Here is a 22,030-nt window from a genome sequence, read left to right as displayed (position 1 = left end):
TGCAAACTGTTGGAAAGAATGAGGTTTGGTCGTATCTAGGTTTTGAGAGAAGCTGTAAAAAAGCAGGTTTATTTTGCATGCTAAGTTCTGGGATTCAGGGTGTTCTAGCATTTCTTGTCACTATCTACAAATGCACTTTCTCCAGGTTTTAAGCACTTCGAACACGGCACTGCTTATACTAAATGTTACTCATATAGCCCCAAATATTTCATTGCATTTTTGAGAGAAGACACATGTCTGTATTTTCAGTTGAACATTAGCACTGTCTTTCTTACCTTACCCAGACACCTGAATTAGTGGAAATTCTCAACATTTCTTTTGAATTCTGTAAGTGGAACAACACGCCACACTAAGCGTTCTGTTGCGTTGTCTGTTTTTTTGCAGCCTACCTTCTGATTTTATGGTCATGCTTTTAGATAGGCACATGGAGGAAAAAAATTGATCTTTTGGACTCTAGCATTCAAGACTCCTGTTCTTATTTCAAAACCAATTTAAAGATTATTTTTTTAAAACAAATTCACCCTTCTGAATTACATTTGAATGAAAACAAATAGGTTTTCCCCTATGCTCATACCTTGAAGAGCCATAAAGAAGTCAGCAGACTTAATTTTCTTGTCTCTCTTGTCTTGTGTTCACGTAGTTGCATTACAGTGATTTTATTGTTTCCTTCCGTGGATTTCATCTGAATACATTTAATTTTCTTTCTTTCTTTTTTTTCTGCTTTCCATATAGACTTTTTTTATTCTCGCAATTGCTAAACTGCATTTCAGCTGCTGGATACAATTTGCGCAATGTAGGTGCAAAGCATATCCTGGCAATAAACACGCTTGCATTTTATAGAAGTTTTTTGTGTCTGTAGATTGGGTATAAATCACGTATGTGGTGGAAATTAATCTGTGTCTGTCTTTGAAAGTTGTTATGAGCACCTTCCCTGACTAAACGCCCTCAGCCATCTGTAGCTGACACACTGTGACTCAGTGATTTGACTTATGTTTCTCCCTTATGGTTTGAGTCACCTGTGAAATGAAACAGTTCTCTTTTCTCTTTTTATTTTATTTCCAAAAATATGATTTCTCAGTGAGTCTGGTTCTCCCCTGCTGCCCACAGCATGTTTTGCTGCAACATGGGCTTCACAGTGAACAATTACCCCGTCTATTTACATTGACATTCAGTATGTTGTCTCTATTGTCCAGCAGATGGTAGATGATCGTTCAGAGCAAATAAATCTTGTTGCAATTCCCTCAGTAGATGGCAGATGGCATCAGCGCAGTTGGTGAGAGATGAATGTCAATTTGAGCCAGCTTCTCTGCTGTTTTACTGGCATCATCATGGAAGCAGATAACCATCCTTTCTGCTAGTAAATGCTGTTTAGAGTAACAGCTACGATGTTGATATCAGTTTCCTGGATAAATCTACATAAGGTAGTTTTATAAAAATGGCTCCTTTTAAATATATGGAGCCTTCCTGAAATTTGTGTTTTGATAAATGCCTTTTAAGCCAACAATTTTTCTTGTCTCCTTAGCTGCTCATTTCCTCTCATGTGCCACATCAGCTGTTTATACAGCTACATGATGAACCAGCTCAGGGATCTGATCCAAATGAAGAGTAACTGGAGTTTCTCTTTGCTGTGTGGATTGTTTCACTGTAACTACACAAATATTGATGCAAACACAGCAAACGTGTGAAATGGGGACTAGGAAGAACTGGTCAAGGGGTACCATAGCATCGTGTTGGCTTAGTGTTTGTTGAGCTGTAGTTTTAGTTTCCAGGCTGATAGGCTGCTTAGAACGAATCTATTTGACAATGAAAAAAAATCATACTGTCTTAAGTCCTATGTCAAAACTTAAATATAAATTTTCATTGGTCTTAAGTCCCTCATTAGTCTTTATTTACATTACTATAAACCAAATAAACTGAATTTTGATCAAAACTGAGCATCTCTTCAATAGCTGTCATTTTATCTCCTTTCACAATGAATAAAAACTTCATTAATATTCTCTCTTAGTGAAGTATGCACCGAGGTATATCTTACAAGTTGAAACATAATGGAAGTTGCTGCCTTTTCACAACATGGTAGTTTTAAACAGTCTGTAATTAATACATTGGACCTATTTAGGGGCACCAAATTAATAGGGGCTTAATTAACACTTTTCAAATTTTTGTATTTGCTGAATCAGGAAGAGTGACTGTTTGCTTTGTTTTCTCCCAGCCCCCTGGCAGAGAGGTGAAATGTGTACTGGTAGTTTGTGCTTAAAAATGTTGGAATTGGAGTAAATCTGTATCATGATTTTTATATATTACTTAGACTTTTTAGAGTCTTAGTTAATTAGGATCTTATATATGGGTTCTCTTCTCCCACCAGGTGAAAGTCTGTTTTGATTTCCTTTCTTGCTGCTTCTATGTTCTATGAAATTCTTTCTCTTAACTTATTCCTTGTTCATAAAATAAGAAAACCAAGTAAAAAGACCTTGCTTTTGGGTACTGAATGTATTTAAAAGTACTTAGGTGCTGAGACCTTGAGATTAGCCAGCTAAGTGATTTCAGATGACTCTTCTTTTTTTTGTTATTTGCTTTTTTATGGCATCTACTTTTCAAGATGCATTTCACTATTTTGGGGAGTTTGTTTTTGCTTGTTTTTTAGCTGCTGAACACATCTAATGAGATGTTTGAATTTTATCCAAGATGTCTTTTTTTTTTTTTTCTCATTAGTTGGCTTTGTGTATTTTTCTGCAGTGCAGAACCCCGAGTTCTTTCCAAGGAGAGAAATGCCATATTCTTAAAACATTTGCATGCTTTTGATTTATTTTTATTTGAAATGAAAGTGAAGTGCATAGTTGCTTAAAGTAAAATACATATTTCTTTCTGTAGGGATGAACCTCAAAACTCAGAACAGGGATTCCTTGGAAGATGCTGTCTCTAACTCTCCGGATCCAAGTAAGCAGGAGAAAGGTTTGGAAGAGAGTTCGCATAGGTGGGAAGATAGGGAGGGAAAGGACGTTACATATGTAGAGGCATCAGGAGGTGGTAGGCAAGAAACTGAGGAGCCTTCTTGGCTCTTGGCAGTGGTTTATTTTGCCCTGCAGTAATTTGCAGGATCTCCCTGTACTGTGTCGCCCTGTGATGGCAGTTCTATATCTCTTAAGAATATGTGAAACTGGTTGTCATATTACATTTGAAATTCTTCCCTTACCAGACAGTATTAGGCAAAAAGTTTAAGCTGCTGAACTCTTATCTGCCTCTCAATATGAAAAGTTTGCTTGGCATCAAGTAATTGAAGCAGAAGTAATACAGTCAGTTTCTGAATTTGATACTGTTTACTGAGAAATATCTGTCTTCATCTAATATAGAAGCAAGCGTGTGACTGGTTAAGAAAACATTTTCTTTATAGTGGTCCATCCTGTATTGCTTTCTTGTGCAGTGTTCCTGCCATTAATGATAATGTTTTTATAGTAAAACAACTTTCTGTCTGTAAGAGCTCGATGACAGGAAGTTCAGAATTAGTAGTTGGCCAAGTGCCTTGCTATAGATCGTTTGAGGCAAGTTAGAATGTAGTGCAGTAGTGAACTGATGATTCGATATAATTTAGTTAGCTTTTGCTTCTCAATGTCTAGTTTTAGATCTCTGTAATCTCAAAACTGCAACATAACTCTAGGAAAGGGTGTGGGGAAGGATTGCTTTCCAAGTTACTATTTTTCTGGTCTTCCCACCCCTCTGGATCTGTCTTCTGTTTTTAAACTGTAGAAATGCTCTCTTTTCTGCTGTTGTACTGTTCCAGAAAGAGGCTGGTCTGTCGTTCTTTCTCTCCTCGTCCCCAGCTCCTCCTGCAGTTGTCTAGGATGCAAAGCTGGTCTGATTTTCTTGTTCAGACTTGGAATGTTGATCTGTTTTATTAATAACGAGTAACTGCACCTGACTTGCCGTAGTTTTGAAAGAACGGTGGCTGTGTCAGCTCTAGCTTTCAATCAACAGAAAATTAAATGTATTAACTTTGAATGCCATTTGCATGATGGGATTGAATTAGCATGTGCACTGCATTGTTTAACAAACTCTGTCTCTTTCTCTCCCTCCCTTCTTCCCGTCCTATTTTCCTTTTCTGTTCCCATTCCACCTCCTTTTTGTCCCTGTTGACTTTACACCAACTCTGTTTTTGTCCCTCGTTCTTTCTAACTTTCCTCTTCATGCATTTCTTTCATCTTCCTCTGCACCCTGTTTTTTCATGGGTGACCATATATGCCCCCATTGTCTGCCCCCCAATGATACAACGAGGCAGTTCTGACGCTGTCTGCTCCCCCCGTAGTGCCAGGCTTCTGTTGTACAGTTGGAGTGGACTGGAAATCTCTCACTACTCCGGCGTGTCTCCCTCTTACCACGGACTACTTCCCCGACCGTCAGAGTCTGCAAAATGATTACACTGAGGGTTGCTATGATCTCCTCCCAGAAGCTGACATTGACAGGTTTGGCCAGCTACCTTCTCTGTAAAGTAACTTGCATTCAGTCGATTAAGGTGCAGTTGATGAAGAGGAACGCTTTGGAGACTGTACAAGAGAGAGATTAATTGCCAACATGGTTAGCAGCAGAATACTTAAGATTTGATTTTTCTCTTTTCAGTGGTAACTTTGCACCTTTTTGATGTTACCATCCAACAGTATTGTGTTCTGTAAACTTTATATTAGAAATTGTTTGCATACAAAATTTTACATCTCTTTTCTTGTTCTTTTTTGTTACAATCCAAAAATCAACCTCAGACTGTCATCTTTGTTAATGTATTTCCTAGGAAGTATTTTGGAAACACTACATGAGCAAATGCCTGTGTATGCCCAGTGTTTAAGCTGCTTATCCTCGCTTTCAGGGATATTTAGTTTAAAGAATATAGTGTTGGCAGGATAAATAGAACTTCTCAGCTTATCTTGGAGGTCTCTGGTAACTATTCTTTAATAGGGTTGGTTTGTTTTTTTTTCTGAAGCTGTCTTATCTTCTTAAACATTTTTCAAACTTTGCACAACTTGTAAGACATCCGAAAAACCTGTTCATGTTGCTGCTTTATGGGAACAAGCCAAAAATATTAGTCAGGGTGATCGAAATACATAGGAAATAACAGGATTAATGAAGAAACACCTAAAAGAAATGTCAAATGTCCCTTTATAGCAGGAAGGCGAAGTTCAGAGCAAAAGTAGTTGTAATAAGATGCCGTAGTGATGTGTGTTTTAATCTCTCTCTGCTCTAGACTTCCTGCTGTGGGAGCGGGTGGAGCATTGCCTGCACATTGCAGTCCTGAGCTCTGCTGAACATTTACAAACTGCACTGAGATTCTCTGCAAAATGCTGTAAAAGCGTTCATTGGTGAATTTATTGGAAGTTTAACAACTGTTGTAAGCAAATTTGTTACTAGTTGCAAAAGTGCTTTCAAAAGCATTAATAAGTATTACCAGACAGCTAATCATCACCTGTTTAAAACAGAAAGGTACCCATTTTTCTATGCTGTTCCTGCAGGTTGGTTTTCCCAGGCAGAGGGCTCCACTTGCATGGAGCCCAGTGCAGGCATAAATCCTCAATTAGGAAACACAGAGCTAAGAATAGGTGTGTGGTCAGCTTCCTTATTCTAGTCTCCTTAACCTTTGTGTTCAGGAGAGATGAGGAAGGAGTGCAGATGACAGCCCAACAGGTGTTTGAGGAGTTTATTTGTCAGCGTCTCATGCAAGGCTATCAAATTATTGTGCAATCCAAACCACAGAAACCAGCCACAACTGTGCCACCCCCGCTCAGCAGCAGTCCCCTTTACAGTCGAGGTGAGTGACTTCGTATTGACAATTCAGTCTTTTGTCTTTCTCTCCTTCTGCCAGTCCCAATAACCTCTGTGAATTGGGCATAGGTGCTCATTGAAGTCCCCTTGTTTTTTTTTTTGTTTTGTTTTTTTTTTTTTTTTTTGGTTACATGAAAATCTTTGCTGGGAGAGAGCCTGATCTGGGGCAGCACAAACAACTCAGCTGCACCGTGAAGGGACAGGTGCAGGATTTTTGAACTGTAATAAGAAACTGTCCTCATAATCATGATGATGAACCCAAATGAAATATGGCTTGTGTGCTGTTGGGGTGAATACATCTTAAACACAATTCATGTGGTGACTGCAGGGCTGGCACATCTCTAGGAGAAGACAGACCCAAAGCTCCCAAATGTACGTATCTAGAAGCAGTTTCCTAACTCTAAAATAGCTATGAAGGCCCCAGGTGGACAGGTAAAGCTTCACTGTTCTGAAACTATGAGTCAGCTAAACCTAGTTAAACCCCAGAGGGCTGGAGTGGTTTAAGAGGGTATCATATTCCTTTGAGAGGATCTGACTTACTGTTTGACTTCTGACTTTTTTTTTTTTTTTCTTCTGGATATTCTCCAGACAAGTCAGCGCAGTACAGTGTTCATAGAGCAGGGAATACACGTGAATAGGATATGGTGGTTGTTCACTGGTTTGGGAATGAGCAGCAAGGCTCCTTTGGTAAAGTGCTGAGCTTAAGTGGTTAGTTCCAGGCATGAATCAGAGGGGAAACAGAAGCGGAGCCCAGCTTTACCATCACACCCACCAGTTTCTCAGCACTTCATATTGTCTGTTCTCTAGTTGTCCTGACCAGAGAAGGTGTATGTTGGGGGTATATGGATTGTGAATGCCCTTCTTCGGATGTGATAATAGTAGCAAATCTGAACTGTAAAAACAATAGGCCCATTGTACAGAAGTTCCTTAAAAAGGTGGCCTGAAAGGTGGCTTGTAGTTTGTCTTGAGTTCAGATGCCCAGTTCTGGAGTCTCTTTCTATAGGTACAGTTTGTTGGCAAAGTTCTGACTATTGCAGTAAGCTGAAAGGGGGTGTGTGTTGCTTTTTACAATTAGGTCTTGTATCAAGAAATCGACCTGAGGAAGAAGATCAGTATTGGCTGAGTATGGGCCGTACTTTCCACAAAGTAACATTAAAAGACAAAATAATTACTGTGACTCGATACCTGCCAAAGTGAGTATCTCTCTGGGTCAGCAGTTTGCTATTAATGTTCAGATGAACATGCTTTTCCAGCTGCCTGTACTTGCTGGAAAGAACATATTGTAGAACATTCTTTCTCTTCAGGAAAAGAGAAGCACTGCTATTGATGGTGCTGAGATTAATGTTTGCATTTTCTCTTATAGGTATCCATACGAATCTGCTCAGATAAACTACACTTACAGCTTGTGCCCCTCACACTCTGACTCTGAATTTGTCTCTTGCTGGGTAGAATTTTCCCATGAGAGACTAGAAGAGTACAAGTGGAATTACTTGGATCAGTATATCTGCTCTGCTGGCTCTGAGGATTTCAGGTGAGATCTCCTTTTCCATCCAGACTGTTCTGTCCTAATTGCCTCTTTTCCTTTTTGACCTGAAATTTCTTCAACAAGTTCAACCCACAGATCCTCAGTGCTCCAGGGAGAGTAACTGGCCTGCTTTCACTTGTATGGTGCTAGCAGCTGTTGCCTTGTAGGAATCTTACTCTGCATTGCTCTTGCATTATCTGATCTTTGATACAAAGTCTTGATCGCAAAATTCAGCGTGAACTTTTTTTTTCCTCTGCTATAAATGCAAAGAAACATGATGGCATTTTGTACCACACAGATGCTTTTCTTGGCTTCTTACTCATTCTGGATCTGACTCAAAAATTCCATTTAGTTTGAATCTGTTGGAGGCTTGCATGAGTCTTAGGCTTAGCTTGACTGTAGCCCTACTCCTAAGCTATGCAAAGCAGGGCTTCTTATTAGCAATGTGGAATATCTCCACTTCTATCAATAGCCTTTTAGATATCTGCTCTCAACAAAACCAGTTTTTCGTTATCTTTGTTTCTTTTCAGGTCTCAATCAAAATGCCTCCTACTCTAAAGTGTACCTTTAAAATTGCTTTTTCTTAACTCATTTTTAGAGAAAAAGCCTTTGTAGCCTATCTTTTACGGAAAAGAAAATGTATCTCTATGATACAATTACTCTGAAGATAGCCTTGTTTACTCTTCTCCATATCAGTGTTCTAATACTTCCCAGTGACATTCCTATTGCTGCCCATTCCTTTGCATATCTGCTCTTTCTCGCTCAGGGATAGCAGAATGAGATTGCCACTATACCATAAATTTACAGCAGATAGATATGTACTTTACTTACTGTAAAATCTCTGGTAGGAATCTGTGCTGAACTGTCCTTCATGTTCCTTCAGCCTTATTGAGTCACTGAAGTTTTGGAGGACCCGCTTTCTGCTTCTGCCTGCCTGCATCAGTGCCACAAAGCGCATTATGGAAGGAGAAGTGCACTGTGATGTGTACGGTGACAAGCCCCGGTCTGATGAGGAGGAGTGGCAGCTCCTGGATGGATTCATTCGCTTTGTGGAGGGTTTGAACCGCATTCGTCGACGCCATCGATCTGATCGAATGATTCGAGTGAGTCAGCTTTTAGTTGGGTGAGAAGCTGAGTTTATCTGAACCATTTAATGAAACATTCGCAGAGAGACCCTGAGAGACCGCAAGCTGGGGGGTTGTACGTGTGTGTATGTGTGGGTGATCCACACATAGGGCGTAGTGCTGACTGAGGTACTATTTCACGTTTCAAATGGTATGGCTTTGTTAACACCTTGCTATTCTTGAACTAATTAAACTTACCTAGAATATGTATCCCATGCTGCTGTGGCTGGAACCAGAATCAGAACAGTTAGCTCACTCGGTGAGAAGCCAAGCTCTTCTGCATCACGTAGCCGTGCTTTAGCCTGCTGGCACTCTGTTTTTTCCTCAGCTGGTTTTCTCTTACCACAAGCCTGATGCCACCTGTTTGAAAACGTGCATTGCTTTGTGCCCTGGACATGGTTGGCCTGGACACATTATTGCACCTCGTGATGCAGATAATTGATAAAAAGAGATCTCTGAGGTAGTTAAGCTGATAACTTCTAGCTGGGTTGACTGTGTGCTGTGGACTTAAGAAAAGGACTGTGAAAAGAGAATCATACGGGTGAATTCCTGGTGAACAGTTTCAAGAGGGTTATGAGAAACTGGTTAGTGTGTGTCAAATTCTCTTGCAGTTCACACACAGAATGGGGTGAGCAAACCCACCTTTTCCAAAATAACATCCATCTCATTTTAAGAATGGCACCCGCACGAGGCGGTAGGCTGTTCTGTTTCATGCATACCCAGGGTGTGACTCCCTTTTGAAAGGGTGCCTAATAAAGCCCTGCTGACGTGCTGTGTTGTGTTCTTGCTTACTAGTTAAGCTTAGCTTGACTAAGTCTGTGCTTTCATTTTTTCTTTGTTAGAAAGGGTCTGCCATGAAAGGCTTGCAGATTGCTGGTCCAATTCCCACCCACTCTCTGGAGCAGCCCGGGCCTCCCATTGGGAAGAAGGGAACCTCGGCACTCTCAGCTCTGCTGCAGATGGAAGCCAGTCAGAAGTGAGTCTCTACAGCTTGGCTGTGTGAAGAGCACTAGAACATCCTTCCTCCATATTCCACCTGAGCTGGCTAACGCAGATTTGGGGAACTTTGTCTAGAAAAAAGGGATGTAGGATTCTGCTTCTTTAGCATCCTTGTGGAAATACTGGGTTTTTCCAGTGACTTCCTTGTATTATGTTCTCATTAACAGAATGAATACCAAAGACTAGAAAGGAATATGGAGACTAGAGAAGTAAATGACTGGTTATTTAGAAGGAGCATCATTTTAAGTAGCCTCTCAGTCCATTACACATCAGATTTGGCATCTATTTGTGATTTCCCAGTACAGTTGTATCCACATAAGAAGAGCTTAGCTGGGACATAAATGTACAGAAGTACACCACCAGTTGTGTGGTCTCAGTATAAACATTGGGTAACAAATACAGCCTAAAGAAAACAGCTTGTTTGCCCTGAGAACACCTATTAAAATACCTGTGAAACTTCTGGGGTTCTTTTTCAGTATTGATCTAGAATTGTTCAAAGAAACTCAGAGTACTAATACCTGATACGCTGTAAACACAATTCAAAACGTTGTCGTTAAATACATATTTTTTAATGATAAGGTAGTATTACACCGTGCATAATGAAACTGAGTAAGCTCAAGGGTCTGTGTGGTTTATGTGGTGTAAAAAGTACTTACAGAACATTGGATTGACTCTCTGCTTCAGAGTGTGGGGAAAGTAAATGTCTGAAAATACAGTAGTACTCCTCTGCAACAGTTGCTTCCAGGTGGAAGCTGACACAGAGTATGTTTGAACAAACTCTGGATTCCTTCCTTTTGTTTTAGGACACTGGGGGAGCAACAAGCAGCAATGCTTTCTGGGAAGAGCACTGGGCAGCCTTCGGAGAGTGGGAGCATTGCTATCACACCCACCTTTATGGACAGCCCTCGTAAGGTAAAGGCTTTCTGGTCGGTCTTTAGCTACTATTTTTACATAACAATTTGTCAAATAATAGAAGATTCTTTCTCTCTGCACATGGCTACGTCATACCACATCTTACTCTCTAATCTAGCAAGGACTGGTCCGGTACTGGGAATGCCCTTAAGCCTTTGCGTGCAAGGGCATAAGAAGAGGTTGGGGCACAACCATCCTTCGGTTCTCTAATACTATGTCAGTGAGATGGAATCCCTGGGATGCTCTCTCAATGTGTTTTGCTAATTTAAGTGGTATTTGTTGATTAGTCCATTTCCTTTTCCAGTAGCACATTTCATTTCAGTCAGGGTTTGATTTTTAGATTTAGTATTACAGTGCTGTCTGCATCTATATGAAGGCTGTCTTTAAGAGCAAAATCAAGCTCTAGACCATAACTGTGTGAAGCTTCAGTGGAATTTTAACAGCAGGAACTCCAGTCACTTGCATCTATGTAGTGGGGAGGATGTGTTCCTGAGTAGTGATTTAGATGCCATTCCCTCACTGGCTGGGCTCCAGGCTGGAGAAAACTGTCTTCCTGGAGCTTCTTCAGACGCTTAAAGAAAAGACTGTGCCATCCCTCAGCCTTGCTGTCAACTGTGCTGAGTGCCAGGAGAGCAGAAACTCCATCTCCAAATCCAACCAGAAATACTTGATTATTTTTCTGTATTCTGGCATGAAGGTCTTTCAGCAGGAGTAACAAGGAACCGAATGGACATACAGCACTTAAGTGTGACCTGTCTTTGGGTTCAACAATTGATGTATTGCAAAGAAAAGGTTCTCAAATTCCCCACTACCAACTTAACCATTTATTTCAGTATTTTTCTCTTAGCAGCTAGTGTTTCTACATCCACCCTTTTCTGCCACCACCAGGAAAAAGCACCGTGTTATTCTGGCGACCTGGGTATTGCTAGTTGAAGTGATCGTGTAACTGTAGTCATCTTAGTAATAGACACCTATTTGTAGAATGAGCGTGTTTCCAAAACACAGGTGAGATTGTGGAGCAGGTCCTCCTAGGCTTGGAAAAAGCAGGTGCAGAAACTGACTTGAGGCGTGTTTGCAAATTTCAGGCTTTGTGTTCTCCGCTTCTACTGTTTTGGAAAATCAACTTCATCAGACTTCCCTCTTTTAAATACAGAAGTTTTAGATATCTCTTTCTACCAGTAAAAGCAGTAAAAATTCCACGTAGGACCCAGGACAGAAGGATGTTGTGTCCCGTTGTGCTGCAGGGCAGAGGAGAAAAGTAAAACTGGGCTTCCTGAGCAATGGCACCCCAATGTGCGGGAAACAAAGTAGCAGACCTTGTGCTGCGGCACATGCTAATGAGCAAACGCGATCTTGTGTCATTTTAACAGTAACTGTATTCAAAAGCCTCTCTGGAGGGCTAACTGGAGAATCTGGAAGAGTGGGTCATCCACTGAAAGCCTTTCACACTTGAGTAGTAGACACTCCATAAATATTTACGCGTGGGGTCTGTGAGAGAAGCAGTTGGGGTCTCTAAACTGATGCCTCACGCATGTTGGAAAGGTGGTGGTGGTGGACGGGTGGCCTTGTCAGGCAACTTTGTGCTCACTTGGAAACATCAGCAAGTGTGTGCCTCATGTTTCCAGGACAACACAATCCCTTTAGGGGCTCACCAGCATGGGTTTGTCTATTGGCTGTCCAGAGACTTGCAGCCAAAGTACTGACAAATTGTCACAGCTGTGTGCTCTGTCAGCAGCCAAGGGAGCAAGCGCTTTCTCTAGGATGCTATTCAGTGCTGGAGTTACTCCAAAACAAAACTGAGCCACTGGCTCCACCTTTACTCTGTTTCAAAAGTAGAACTGACAAGTCCCTTCAGCCAGTTCCTGGGCAATACGGTGTGATTTTAACACAGTGGCTTAGCTTGATGTGTGATCTGTTTGGGACGTCTTTGCCCTTATGGATACAGGGCGCTTGGCTGTGCTTCTGCACTGTGCAGATTGCCAGCCATGTAACCCTGGCACTGGTTCTTTCCAGAAAATGCTTTATAAGTACATACCAAGGTAAGCATCATCCTAACTGCAGGCTAGACAAAATATTTTGCCTAGGGAACAGAATAAAGAATTGCAAATAGGGAATGAAAATCTAGTTGAGTTCCACTGCATTGTCTTATGTGATAAGAGAATCTTGACACATCTTTGAATAGCAGCTGGGGATAAATTCATCCAGGATTTGCAAGCAGGCAGGGAATATAGCACAGGCAGTGTCTGTTTAATTTTGCATGAAGCGTTCAGCACAGTGTTGGAAAGATCTTTGTGATTAATTTTTCTTCCCTTTCCTTTGCACCATACCAGACCTGCATTTAAGAGGAAGAGTGTGCTTCCTGAAAAGAGCTTCTGTGCCTCTCCCCCTTTATTATTTGAATGACTGACAGACTAGGAAAAAAAGCTGTTCTTCGGATATTTGTCATTACACATGCAATTCTACAGGTTTCTGTATCACTGTTCAGCTTGGCATTTGGAATGGAAACCAGCGTGCTTTAGTCTTTCTCCTATGAAGTGTGGAGGGAAAGCTGTAGTTTCAATTGGTTTCTGATCAATGTGTTTTTTCAAAACTTTGGAAAAGCATCTGTGCTAAGGAAGAGCAATGTCTTGTTACAGAGAGAGAAAGTAAGGGGGTGTGTGTGAGTAGGTCCTGCATTCTGCTGCACCTGACGTTCTGGGTCTGTTTGAGATTTGCATTCTCCTCATACTTTCTCTCTGCGGTCATTTCATACTTGCACAACTTTGTATTTGCTTTTCTTCAACCCCTTGTTGCTGTTGCCATTAATGGGCCTACTTCCTCTGATGCCTTCAGGATGGGGCCTTCTTTATGGATTTTGTTCGCAGCCCACGCACAGCTTCAACCTTCTACTCGCAGGTTAGTTTTGAATGGGGTCTTGTCATCTCTGGCTTTCGGACTGAGGTAATAGAGAGCATTTATTGTCCTGAGCTTGCCACGTGGGGAACCTGTGTTAGTTTCCAGATCTGCTCGTTGAGAGGGAGATGCCAGCATTGCCAGGACAAAGTGGCCAGCGGTGGTGGATGCGAGTATTTCCTCCCACCGTTCAATACTTGTGATGTGCTTTGGCTGTTCGTGTGACCTGTCTTACTGTCCTTTGCAGCGCTGTCTTGTCAACTACTGAAGCTTCTCTTTTTGTGTTTCAATAAGTACTCGTTTTCCATCTTCCCTTGCTAAACAAAATGGCAACAGCTTACTCATCCCGTTCTTGGCTAAATTTCTTATGTGGTATTTGACTGACAGGTGGCTCTAGGGAGATCCAAGTCAAATTGTGTCCTTGGATTCCTAAATAACTGAGGGCTGAAAATATTGGTGTCATCTTGATTTAAAAGAATCATCATGACAGAAGTTGTTTGTACCCCTAACACCAGTTAGGAGTTAGCAATAGCGCAGTGTGTCCATAGAAAATCCTGCTGGTTGAAGTGAGCTCTGAGGAGGGAGAGTGGATTTAGCTGGCTGTGGGGACTGTAGATTCCACATTGGAGCATCTGCTGCTTTTGGCTGCCCAAAAAGGGACATCTGCCATTGCAGAGTGAGAGATCTTTGGGATGTAAGAAAAAGCATAAATAAAGGACTCTGGTCTGGCTATCAGACCCAAGTCAAAGTACCAGCTTTGGGATTTTTAGCAGTGCATGTGCTGTGTGTTCATCATGGCAGATCAGCCCTCATGTTTACACCAGCTTGAGTTACCGAGTTACTCTGCTGTTCGTGTTCCTCTCCCCCACCTCTCTAGCTTTTATATAATATGCCTTTCCTAAACCATACGTGTTAATGACAGATGGCAATTACAGCCTGTACTTTGCTGAATCTTTCAGCATTCATGTTCTTTCTGAAATGATTTTATGTTAATTTTTGTGAACTATTCAGTCTACCGTTGGAATAGTGCAAGTGTTTCTGCAGGAGGAGAGTGTTCATGTTGTCTTGGCAACATAGGTGTGGGTGGGTGCCAACCAGCCTCCTGGTACTACCCTAAGAAAGGAAGGAAGATGAGTTGATTTTGTGCATTATGAAACTCAAATTCCGTGTGATACGTCTGCATATTTTTGTCTGAGAGTTAGAGTTGAAACTATTTTTTCAAACTGCTTACTACTTTCCCGTAGTGATTAAACTTCCCGTTGTGTCCGTTGCATGTTTATAATCAGTTATTCACTCAAGTTGAAAATGGCAGGTTGGGACTGGTGTTGCGGGTTTGCCAGTAGTTCTCTCAGTGCAGTTGTTACTGGGTGGGTGATCCTCATCTTTACTGGGGTCTGAATTTCGTGTTTGTCAGTAGCTCTGTAGTGATGACAAAACCAAGATGCTATTTATCCTTTCTGCGTGTGCTTGTGCTTGACTTACAATATTGCTTGTTGTTAACTAACTTGAGCTGAGGTACAGATAACGCGGGGAGGGGAGAAAATGGGGAATGGATTAGATCATGCATTTCATAAAGATGTTGCTGTGTTTACTCCTCGCAGGTCTCTATAGATCAATCAGTTCCTGCAACCTCAGATGGCAGCGCACTGATAAATACGGGGCAGTTACCTGATAGGGGCAGCACACAGCCCTTGGGAAGCTCCCAGAATGTCACAGACCAAGGATATACCACAGCTGGTGCTGCAGAGGGCGGGTGAGCAAAGCACAGCAGTGCTGTACTGCGGTTCTCTTCGGTTACGTTCCCCTTTCTGGTGTCAAGGAATGGGCACTTTAACAGGAACCTGAGAACAAGATGCGCTGTGTCTGTCAGCACTAGAAGGCACTTGTCACAAGACCTTAATGCAGCGTTGCCACGTGCGGAAAGAGTGGTAGTAAAATAAGCCTTGCAACCCAGTTTTCCAGAATTAAATGAACACAAGGCCTGATTTCCCCACCCACAAAAAGAGCTTCATTCTTCAAGAAAAGAAAAGTGAAGAAATTCCATTTCTGAAATCCGTTAGCAGAAAACCAGGCTTTCAGTTGGCATCTGTCTCCTGTCTGTTTGAGCAAAGGGGTCCCTGCAGGTCTAATTGGATTGAGTGGGCTGATGAAAGCCAAGAGGTTCTAACCTGGAGGCAAGACGCTGGGGAGGAAGCAACATTAAAATAAACTATATTAGCACCTGTTTCCTGCAGTTGTATATTACAGTGCGTAAAAAAAAAAAAAAAAAAAAAAAAAAAAGCCAACCTCAAAATGTTTGCCCTTAATTGTTTCTGGGTACAGCTGTATGTAATACAGTGTGCATTGGGTCAATATAGCAATGACCTGATGGCCTCAGGGGGAAAGTACAGTTCTGATGCTTTTGGTTGTCCATCTTGAGATGAAAAAGGAAATAAATGTGGCAAAATCATTGTTGGGAAGAGAAAAGAGAGCATTTTTCTTAAATGTACATATTTGAAGAAATCTGGCAGCTTCCTTGATTTTTTGAACATGCTTCTGTTTACTTCCTAGCTCTCAGCAGTGTTCAGCAAGCACTCTGACTTCCTCCTCCACCTTGATAGAGATTCTTGAAGCCATGAAACACCCCACGTAAGTTTTTAATATAAATATGCTTAGCATCTGTCTAGATGTTTTGTAAGAGGACATGAGGCATGGAGTCACTCAAAGGAGAGCCCCATGTCGGCTATGGAGGAGTTTTAAGCTTCCTTTTCTTATTCAGTTCCAATCCCCAACGAGGAATTTTATAGAAGTTGCGGTAAGAGTATTGCTGCAGAGACTTCAATTATTAGCGTTCCAGAATCTTGTCAAAGCAAGAATTTTCAGTAAGACATTAAAGTGCTCTCAGTGTCAGCTCTTCATCTTGTTATCAGAAGCTAGTGATATGTCACTCTGGGGGCATTGTGTGTTTCTTGTGTCTTTATTCCCTCTTTTTTTTTTTTTTTTTCCCCCCAGCAGTGACTTTTGTCTTTGTAACTTAAGAGAGCTCTCAGTCAGTCCATGTTAACATGTGTGACTTGCTGTGATTCAGCACAGGGATCCAGCTTCTCTCTGAACAGAAGGGCCTCTCTCCGTACTGTTTCATCAGCGCGGAAGTTGTCCACTGGCTGGTGAATAACGTGGAAGGTGTGCAGACGCAAGCCATGGCCATTGACATAATGCAGGTAAGACAACTATCACGGGGTACATCAAGGGCCAGAATGACCTCATTCTGTGAAGACAGTAGAATTGTAGAGGAAGTCCTCTTATCGATAGGTATTGAAAACAGTGTTCAACAGAGTATGAGGTAATGATGACATTTTTTGGATTCCCTAACACAAAACAGCAACATACTCTTCAGTAGTAATACATATTGTTTTTCCACTTATATATGATGACAGTTCTGTGTATAACCTCTAATTAGCTAGTAATTACCAAGAACTCTCCATTATGTTAGAATTATGACACTACGGCGTGATTTGTTTTGGTTTTTCTTCTGATAATTAGTTAATGAAATTGTAATAAAACCAGTGTATGACCTCTCTTTCATGGATGCTGAAATATACACTTTATGCAAGATACACTGCTTGTGTTCATGAATTTTTTTCTTCCCTGTCAAACTGTGTCAGGGACACAAGGTTGGAAATCTTTTGGAGTTCATTCCTCTGCTGAGATCCCATATCAATTAACAGAGAACACAGACTGTTTTCAAATTCTTACCTTCCTATAAATCCATCTGTAAAACCAGAGCAGGGTAAGGGAGGAAGGCAGACGTCTGCAGAAAGGTCAAACGCAATTTCTCGGGGAGATAAGGACTTGCTACATTCACTGAATATCAAGAAATAACATTGCTGATATTCTTGTTAGGCACATATCTGGACAAAAAAATGTCAAGAAAAAGAAAATTATTTCCTTATGTTCTCTAGCAACCCTTTTGTGTAACTGGAAGAGTGACTTCTTTTTTTATCGTGTTTGCTCTGTTCTCTTTTTTTGTTCAGAAAATGCTAGAAGAGCAGCTTATTGTCCATGCATCTGGAGAAGCTTTACGAACCTTTATTTATGGCTTTTATTTTTACAAGATTGTTGTGGACAAAGAACCAGACCGAGGTCAGCATTGTGTTATTACAAGACTTTCCTCATTATCCCTTTGCATAATCACTAGCTGTACTTGATTCTTACGGGCGCTACAGCAGAAACGCGCTGTGGGAGCAACCAAAACCACTGCTCTAAAGAGAGCCAAAGAAATTGCAGACAACATAACCTATCCTTTTTTCCTTCCCCTTTTTCAGAAAGAACTACGTCTCTCTCTTGGTCTTGAACACTTGTTTCTAACTGCGATCTGTCCTTCCCCTTGTTTTTCGCTCAGTGGGCATGCAGCAGCCTGCTATGTGGCACACAGCTGCTATGGATGACTTCTCCGCCTTCCAGAGGAAATGGTTTGAGGTGGCGTTTGTGGCAGAAGAGCTACTGCACTCGGAAATCCCAGCGTTTTTCCTGCCCTGGCTGCCCAGCCGCCCAGCCTCCTATGCAAGTAGGCACAGTTCCTTTAGCCGCAGTTTCGGAGGACGGAGCCAGGCAGCTGCACTATTAGGTAGATGCACAGCACAGGTGACAGCTGGGGAAGTTCAAGGGGGATAGTTTGAAAGGGGAAGAGCAGCCAGCCAAGGGCATGATCTCACGTGGACCAGCAATAAAGCTGCAAATTTCATGCTGGCCTTACATCTGTCTTGCACGTGGACTTGTTGGCATATGCTGGAGGTGTGTTTCACTGGCTGAGCAGGCAATTTTTGCTTCTGAGTACTGGAATACAGTAAAAAGTATTTTTAAAATATGCGTTACTCCTGAATGTGTTTCCCCCACGCCCCACCTCGTGTCATCCTCTAGAATTCCAGGAGGAAAATAATGACCTTGTCTCCTTGTGGATCCAGAGAGACTCTTCACAACCTGTGATGAGCGTGGAGGGATTAAGTTATGAGAACAGCAGAGTAACCAAATTGTACCTAAAGTGACATGCCATGCCTAATGCTTCTCAATGGCAAAAGCCACAGTGAGATCCAGATGTGTTAGAGAAGTACTGGAGGCTTCTCAGCTAATCTGAATCATGACTCCTGATATAAACTCTGGGAAGCCTGGCTACAAATGATCCCTGCAGTGTGGAAGCAGCAGGGCTTGCATATGGAAGATCTTGCTGACAGGCAAGATACCATTATAATATCTGAAGTTTTGTAATGTGTGAAGTATAACACTGACTACCACTAACAGCCGGTGAAACATGCTAGCTGCGTGATTGACTGTGTTGCTTCGTCAGCTTTTTGTTGCATTTCCAGGCCAGCCTGAGTCACTTGCTTTTGTTCCTCTTTCCCTGTTTAAAATTACAAGAAAAATCATTGCTGTGGAACTGCAACTTCAGATTTTAGATGCATCTTTTAAAACCTATCAAAGATAAAAAGAAGATTCTGCTGCTCTCCTGTTTCATATATTTGACATTCTGAAGAGAAATGACTTGCTGCTGGTGTAGTATCTCTTAAATCTGAAGTTATGGTAATCCTTGTGTATTTCTGAAAGCCTTGTTTGAAGAGGAGCAGCATCAGAAATGGGAAAGCGTTAGGGACAGGAGGTCTGAACTAATGGTTAATTCCCTGAAGCCAACATATGCAGGGTATTTTTCCCTGTCGCACAGTAAATCTGTTGCCTTGGCTCATATACAACCTCGTTAGCTCAACGACTGGCCAGAGCTGAAGCCTGAACATAGGCTGGGGTGAAAGTATTGTGAAGGCTGGAGGCGCCTGGGCCAGATCTCTTGGGCTTTGATCTCTTGCTCACTATTTAGCCCAAGAAAACCACTTTTCTCATCTCACAAAAGAGGACAGACATAGAAGGCTGATATTCAGTCTTCTTGCACCCGGGGAAACGGGCAATTTGCTAATTTGCAGTCTTTAGATGAATGAAAAATGCCCCCAGATTGCTCACATGCAGTCTGGTTAGTTATTCCAGGAAGAATAGTTTCTTGGGGAAAGATCCAGTGTGGAACTTTTTTTCTTACAAAGGAACTGGTTTAATTGATGTTTCTGTGCTGTCCCTCTTCTAAACAATATTAAAAAAAAAAAAAAAAACAAACCAAAAACTTTACCAGTTCATCTGAGGCAAGGAGCTTTACTAAATCCAGATGACCTCTGGTCCACGTGACTTCATTTGTTCCTCTCTTGGCTTTGATTTGGTTGTGGTTTTTATTTCTTCCCCTCCCCACCTTCCCTAAATGTCAGGCTGTGACATAAAATTGCATGCAAGCATTGGGAGCTCTGGAACAAGCTCCATGTATCTCTAAAATCTTTACCCCTCCCAATTCCCCTATCAGTTGCCCAGTGATTGTCCCCTTTCCCTTCCCAGTGGAAGTCTGACCTGTGACATACCTAATCTTGTCCCTTTTGATTTATAGCAATGCATGCACTAGCAATTGTAGCCGTGTACATAGTGTAGTCTGTGACTGGAGAATAACCTGCCTGCTCCTCTCCGATTTCCTCAATAAATCATTAGTTAAATACTCAATGGTACAAGACAATTGGGAAGCAGGTGAGTCCTCTTAATAAAATCAGATCTACAGAAGCCAGAGTTTATTCTATTCAAATTAAGGTATTTCTAATCTGAAGCTTCTAAATTCAGACGTATGGATATTTCTCATCAGTTTTTAAGGTACTTTTGATTAGCTCATCCGGTTGGACTGTGTTCCTGTTGCTTTGCCTGTGAATTACAGCTGCAGGCGAGGCGAGAGAGAAGCTCCAGCCCTAATGGGGAGTCTCCATTATCTGGAAAAAGGAACAGTGTAAGGGAGCAGGGAGCTCATTCTTCACAGAGTGCTAGTTCGGGCACACACTGGACTGTGGTGTTATCACTGACCTCTTGGCTAATGACCGACATCTACCTGACTGAGCTGCTTTTGCTTTACAGCTTTTGGGATATTGTTTTCCAACATACTTCATTACAAAACCGGCACCAGGGTTCATACTTTGTTACGAAACTGGAACCGTAACCTTCTAACCACAAGCATTGCACTCACAGTGATCCTCCACTGAAAAGGAGCAGGAACATCACAGGATGTTGGTCTGTCTAATACCAGACCAACTCAGAAATTGCACAGGATACATTTTTCCAAAATGGGATCTTAGTTACAAAACAAAACTGTGTGATGTTCTTCCATTTTTATTGGTTTGGGGTTTTTTTTCTATTCCTAAGGTGCAGTAGTAGCAATATAAAGGATTTTTGTATAACCTTGAAAACTGTCTCCAGCTAACTTGATGTAGAAGTGAAGGTGGAAACTTTTCATCTACCTTGAGGAAGAACTTCAACCACTGTTTTTTTTGTAAACGCCATTAAGCCATTAAATTATAAGGTCATTTAAAAGCTGACTATATAGATGGGTGTACATCTTCCTCTACTTAAGCGAGAAATAACAATATCCATCTCTCATGCATGCGATAAATAATAAGGCAAAGGTTTTTCAGTAGTAGTAATGCAGCCCTTTGTTTTGTGTCAATTTTTAACATTATAGAAATGTTAAATTATGTATTTGCCTAAGGAAAAGTTGAAAGTGACAACGTGGTTCATAGCAGAACTTTTGTCTCAAAGTCAGGAGACCTGGGTTCTGTCCCTGGCCTTGCTGTAGGACACCAGCCAGGTCACCTCCGCTTTCTGTGCTTCTCTTCCTCTCTTGCCTGAAACCTGAGATTTTCTTTCACTGGGGTGCTGGGCACAGAGGGAGCTGGGTCTTGGGCACTATCCCAGCACTTATTGCAAAGCAGTCGAAGGTATTGCAGTGATCCTAATGCTGCTGCATGAGCCTTGGCTGACTTCGCGTGCTTTTACACAAAGTGTTGGGTGTGCCGTTTTAGCAGTGCAGTAATGTGGGATATTGATATGGGGTTAAAGAAAGAAGAAGTTTAACTTCTGATCTCCTTTAGCTGTGGAAAGTCCTGGAATGCTCCTGCGCTGTGTGAGAGTGATTTCTGGTGAGGGCATACAGAAATACTGAAACCAATTTGGAATGTCTTGGTATGAAGGAGCTGATGTTGTCTAGCCATATTTAATTATGGCACCAGTCGCTTATTGATTAGCTGCTTGACTCTTGGTTCTGTCTCATTATTGCGGCTGACATGTCTTTTGACTGCTTGGGGAGGTAATTCTGTGACACCGACCCCTGATATGGATAATACTTAAGTTTTTTGTCTTTTGTGATCTGGATGAGCAGCATTCTGGGACTATTCCGCTAGCCCAAAAAATATTTGGGGAGGAGAGGGAGGACGAATTCATTTCAAATAGCTTGTCTTGTTCCTTCTGTTCTCTTCATCCTGTCTCTCACCCTCTCTTTAACGCATCTTTTAAATATACCCCTATTCCTTGGCTGCGTAGCTGCCACAGTGCCTGAGCAGCGGACAGTGACGCTGGATGTGGATGTGAATAACCGCACTGACCGTTTGGAGTGGTGCAGTTGTTATTACCACGGCAATTTCTCCCTCAATGCTGCCTTTGAAATCAAGTTACACTGGATGGCAGTGACTGCAGCTGTTCTTTTTGAGATGGTAAGAGTCCCCATGTTCCGGGTGGCCGCAGTGATGTCCGTCTGACCTCTCCATCCCTTAGACTACTGGGGACATTGGCATGTGAAGCATTAGGGGAGAGACAGTGGGTTGGATCTGCCCTTATTTCCATAAGTAATTTGTACTGATGGTCGTTAGCATTGCTGCATCTGGTCATCCTTTATCATGCTATC

General features: G+C 41.8%; 1 protein-coding gene across 13 annotated transcripts in view; it reads left to right on the top strand.

Moving 5' to 3' along the window:
• Positions 1 to 22,030, top strand: part of DEPDC5 (DEP domain containing 5, GATOR1 subcomplex subunit) — a 47,021-nt gene that overhangs the window by 19,636 nt on the left and 5,355 nt on the right. For 3 of the 13 annotated variants that reach the window (XM_063350606.1, XM_063350605.1, XM_063350607.1), the window contains exons 25-40: positions 2,869 to 2,934; positions 3,776 to 3,847; positions 4,298 to 4,454; positions 5,625 to 5,785; positions 6,875 to 6,992; positions 7,163 to 7,330; positions 8,208 to 8,427; positions 9,291 to 9,424; positions 10,251 to 10,359; positions 13,192 to 13,254; positions 14,853 to 15,004; positions 15,802 to 15,879; positions 16,319 to 16,451; positions 17,265 to 17,373; positions 17,633 to 17,857; positions 21,670 to 21,839. In XM_063350606.1, coding sequence (XP_063206676.1) covers positions 2,869 to 2,934; positions 3,776 to 3,847; positions 4,298 to 4,454; positions 5,625 to 5,785; positions 6,875 to 6,992; positions 7,163 to 7,330; positions 8,208 to 8,427; positions 9,291 to 9,424; positions 10,251 to 10,359; positions 13,192 to 13,254; positions 14,853 to 15,004; positions 15,802 to 15,879; positions 16,319 to 16,451; positions 17,265 to 17,373; positions 17,633 to 17,857; positions 21,670 to 21,839 — 2,135 coding nt within the window. Of the gene's footprint in view, positions 1 to 2,868; positions 2,935 to 3,775; positions 3,848 to 4,270; positions 4,455 to 5,624; positions 5,786 to 6,874; positions 6,993 to 7,162; positions 7,331 to 8,207; positions 8,428 to 9,290; positions 9,425 to 10,250; positions 10,360 to 13,191; positions 13,255 to 14,852; positions 15,005 to 15,801; positions 15,880 to 16,318; positions 16,452 to 17,264; positions 17,374 to 17,632; positions 17,858 to 21,669; positions 21,840 to 22,030 lie in introns of all 13 variants that reach the window. The other 10 variants (XM_063350613.1, XM_063350612.1, XM_063350609.1 and 7 more) reach the window with 6 other exon arrangements.

This window comes from Chroicocephalus ridibundus, chromosome 13 (assembly GCF_963924245.1).
Source record: "Chroicocephalus ridibundus chromosome 13, bChrRid1.1, whole genome shotgun sequence".
NCBI classification, from domain to species: Eukaryota; Metazoa; Chordata; class Aves; order Charadriiformes; family Laridae; genus Chroicocephalus; species Chroicocephalus ridibundus.
This window is presented reverse-complemented; position numbering and strand designations above follow the sequence as displayed.